The sequence below is a fragment of the Heterocephalus glaber genome, unplaced genomic scaffold, assembly GCF_053883595.1.
Source record: "Heterocephalus glaber isolate CG9 unplaced genomic scaffold, H.glaber_assembly_v1.0 deba00000676, whole genome shotgun sequence".
Lineage (NCBI taxonomy): Eukaryota > Metazoa > Chordata > Mammalia > Rodentia > Bathyergidae > Heterocephalus > Heterocephalus glaber.
In genome coordinates, this window is record NW_028258156.1 from 24567596 (window position 1) to 24571829 (window position 4234).

General features: G+C 52.6%; 1 protein-coding gene across 5 annotated transcripts in view; it reads right to left on the reverse strand.

Annotated features, from left to right (window-relative positions):
• Lhfpl3 (LHFPL tetraspan subfamily member 3) overlaps positions 1–1532 on the reverse strand; it is a 593649-nt gene extending 592117 nt beyond the window's left edge. The window contains exon 1 of one of the 5 annotated variants that reach the window (XR_015449295.1): positions 838–1515. Coding sequence is in view for 4 of the 5 variants with exons in the window: in XM_004839705.3 (XP_004839762.1) it covers positions 838–1264 (427 nt within the window). In the remaining variant the exon portion in view is untranslated. Of the gene's footprint in view, positions 1–837 lie in introns of all 5 variants that reach the window. The other 4 variants (XM_004839705.3, XM_004839706.3, XM_013070336.3 and 1 more) reach the window with 4 other exon arrangements.
• Positions 1533–4234: the final 2702 nt, after the last annotated feature.

Genomic DNA, 4234 nt, shown 5'->3' on the forward strand with positions numbered 1-4234 from the left:
TCCTGGACAGGCAGAATGATCGGAGATGCTAACGAACACGTCTTTCTCTTTGCCGGCTTCTCTGACGCCACTTTCCCCCAAAGGAGATCTGAGAAATGTTGATTCCCTCGAACCTGTGTGAAGATGAAATGGAAGGACCTCTCCTCTGAAAAGCAGGCAAAACTGAACGCTTGGCACTGGGGAATTGCTACGGAACACTAAGCTACATCTGTTTTAAAAGGGTGAAACCTAAACCAGAATTAGGATTTACTCACATCCAGATGGATGATAAAATATTTATAACTGTCCAGGACAGAAACAGTTTCACTCTAACTCCCTCTCCTACCACACACACACACACACACACACACACACACACACACACACACACACACACACACACTACGAAGCTGTGACACAAACGGTCCCAGAGAGAGGGAGGCAGGGCGGACTGGCTTGCTGATTCCACTACGACGACGTCTCCAAATTTGCTTTTCAGTCCCCGACGTCAGCCCCTGCTTAGTCCCTAGAACCCCCTAACCCCATCTCTAACCGGCAGCCTCCCCCCGCCCCCCCCCCCAATCTTTAGTTCCGAGCGGACTCAGCCCAGCAGCGGCTCTGCCTCCCGCGCACCCCTCTGGGCGGCGTCTCTCGGACGAGGGAGGTTCACGAAAGCTTCAGACCAGGCGCCGGTGCGGGGCTGGGGAACCCCGGGGGTTCCGGCTTCCCGGCCTCCTGCTCCCTCGCCCGGTAGCCCGGGAGGATGAAGTTGCCCGGCGCTCGCCTCGTCCCTCCCACGCCCCCTCTCGGCCCGGGCGCCTCGGGTCCCAGGGCTCCCGGAGGTGAGCACGCACTCACCGGAGGTCAGCTGCATCCAGGCACAAATCTTGTACACGGTGGCCGTGTTGCAGAAGAAGAAGAGGGTAAAGCAAATGATGCAGGCTATGATGAGCATCATGGAGAGGCCAATGAAGAAGGAGGCGGCTTTGAAGGCGCCCGAGGGCAGCGTGGAGAAGTCCGTGAAGCTGCCCCTGCAGGTCAGCTCCCGGGAGAAGCCGTTGCCGATGCAGTAGTGGAAGAGCCCGAAATAGCCGGCTTGTGGGGTGTCCACGCCGTCGCCGATCCAGTAGGGCTGGATGAAGCACACCACGTTGACGATGGCAAAGCAGATGGTGAAGATGGCCCACAGCACGCCGATGGCCCGCGAGTTCCGCACATAGTTGCTGTGGTACAGCTTGGCAGCCTCCTGGGCCGGGAGCATCGCGGCGGCGGCGGCCCCGGGCATCTCCTGTCCTCCGCCGCCTCGCGGTCTGCGCCTCCCCCGCCGCGCGGCGCGCAGGAGACACCTCTCGGAGCCGCGCGCGCCGCAGCTCCCTGCCTCGGCCTCAGCACAGCAGCCCCAGTCCCGGAGCCAGCATCCTCGCTCCTGGAAGGAGGGCGGGGGAAGGCCGCGCACCCCTCCGGCTCGCCTGGCACAGCCTCCCGGCCCCCTCCTCCCTGCTCCTCCCTCCCGGGGCTCCAGCCTCAGCTCCACCCTCCGACCCGCTTGCAGCCGCCGCCGCCTTTGCAGCTGCAGCAGCTGAGGGCGCAGACCCGGCCCCCGCCCACTGCGCTTCCCGCCTCGGCCCCCCTGCCCGTGCCCAGGGCGCGCAGAACCGCGGCGACCCTGGGGCCACCCCCGAGTGGGGGACGCGAGCGGAGAAGCGGCCCTGGAGTTTCAGGGTGATCTGCTGAGGGGTGGCAGCACCCCAAGAATCCCAGAGGACCCCCAGGACCCCAGTGGGTGTTAGGGGCCCTGCTCAAAGGGCGGGTTCTGGGAACGTTTCAGCACCGCACTGCAACGTGCTTCGACCTCGGCTCCGTGCAGAGGCGCGGGGGCAGCGCTGCAGGTGCAGATGCAGCCCCTAGGAGACTCCTTGTTCCCACCCCGGGACCGCGAACTCCTGGTTACCTGGGGCCGACAGGTGGGGACCGCAGAAGTTGGGCAGGAGCCAGACGAACAGTGTAAAAGACCATCCTCACGGGGTCTTCTGTGTTCTGGGTTGACCTTGTTTCCTCTGGCCTTTACCCCCATGCAGCCACAGGAACCATGGCCAACTGATTGCCCTATTATTTCCCTTTAAGTTAGGTCGGGACTGTGTGTGCGTGGAAGTGACTGTGTCGCAGAATTTCATAGTTTGTTTGAAAACATCGAGTTAGTTTGGCCGGTGCTTCATTTATTACACAAATACTCACTGGCAGCTACTGTGTGCTACGGCTGCACAGAGAATGGCAACAGATGATGTTTTCATTGTCAATACATTTCCATCTCCTCCACACCCCAAAGCTCCAGTTAACCAGAGAGGTCTTTTCAGGGTAATGGCCTCCGAATTATCCATAGATGTGATTCCTCACGCTTTCATCAGCACGGGCCATTGCGATTGGAATCTGCACCTTGTCCTCCGTCCTTAGCTCACTCCCTACACACACCCCTTTTCCAAGCTTAACTGCTCTTTTAATCGTCTTGTATCTTTCAAACCTGGCTTCCTCATTTCAGTTGGTTAGTTTTCTGGTTCCTTCTGACTCTAATATAAAGAAACTTGTAATCCACTTCCAAGGAGTGAGACCAGAATGCTCAATAGCAGGAATAGATTTTGATAAACCATTTTGAACCACAGACCACTGAATGCTCAGAGTAAAAAGAAGAGAACTCTGATAGAATTTGATACAGTTAAGTCCACACTTAACTGGCTTTATAAACAACTATCCAGTGGAAGAGGAGTCCTTCCATAAGTGATGCAAGTTAATTATGCTTTTCATTTGATAACCTGAAGATTTGAGATTGTGTGGAGAGGGAGAGGAAAAATGGGGACATGGGGCACACAAGATAATAAAGGAGCTGCTGTTGCAACTGGGAAAGATGTCAAAATATGATTGTCAAATCTTACATTTAGCTTTTTCTGTGGACATGAAATTCAAGTATTACATTTCAAGGTTCATCAGATAGGGCTTTGAAAATCAACAGAAGACAGAATTAGTTGCATGGGCCATGTAAGTTTACATAACAATTTCTAGCAAGTGTGGTTGTAGACTCTCAGAAGGTCTTTAAGATATCAGAGAACGAGGGGAGGAGGTGAGGGTTAGGAAGATGACCTAAATATGGGCCAGCCAGTATAACACTTCTAAGTCTCTAAAAACAGAATTCATGATGATGCATCATCAGTGCACTGGTGGTAGTGGAGGGTCAGAACTTCTGTTCGGTTTCATTTTTCTTAACTTTCCTAAAGCTGTTGATAAATCAGAAAATTTTAACATGGAAGGAGGAAAAAGAAAGGCGAAGGTAATCAGATTTATAGAGCCATTTGGCAGGCCATGCATCCCAGGGGCAAAGATAGCTTTAAGGGAAGAGCTGACAGTAAACTCTAGTGACTCTTCCAAGACCTCAGATCCCTTCATCCTGCTTGTCTAAAGTAGTCTTTCTTTAAAATCAATGCCTAAAAAAAAATCTTACTCTTCCCAGGAGGGTAGCTAAGATGGGAGGTTACTGACAAGGGAAGGCTGAAAATCAGAATGCCTGATTTAGACTTCAATGCTTAAATTGCCTTCACAGGACCAAAGAAAAGACTGATAGGCTGTGGATTTAGCTCAGTGGTTTCACCGTCTGCTGCGCAAGAGCAAGGACCCAAGTTCGATCCCCGGTACCAAAAAAAAAAAAAAAAAAAAGACTGGTGAGTGACTTAGATTCAAAGGTTGTGATTCAAAGAGGGTTTTTTCTTTTTTGGTTTTGGTTTTGTTTTGTTGTTGGTTTTTTTGAACCATGCCCAGGAGAGCTGTATTCTTCTTCCAGGTCTGGAAATGGCTCTGGACGTGTGCTAAGTCACTATTCCAAGGGAGGCACATTCAAAGCCTTCACTCTGGGAACAGTCCAGTAAAGTGCTCCTATGGATTTGTCCTGAGAACTCGTTCTTGCTCCTTGAGATTGGTGAATGAGACCCTTGCCAATAGCCCTTTTCTCCACTTCACCCTATTTTGCACCTCAGATTTCCAGGATAAAGCAGGATCTTCTAAGAGCCTAGGAGCTAGAGATGAGAGCTAAAACACCCGTAAACACTTGAGTTGCCATCAGCAAGTACAGATTGTCCTTCTACCCCTTCCCAATCCCCTCTGCCATCCTCCCAACTTTGTCCATAGCAACCAGGAATCCCAGAGGTAAGGCTGTTCTCACCCTCAATCTAAAACTTCTGTCACGTACACTTATGAGTTCAGACAGCTAAAC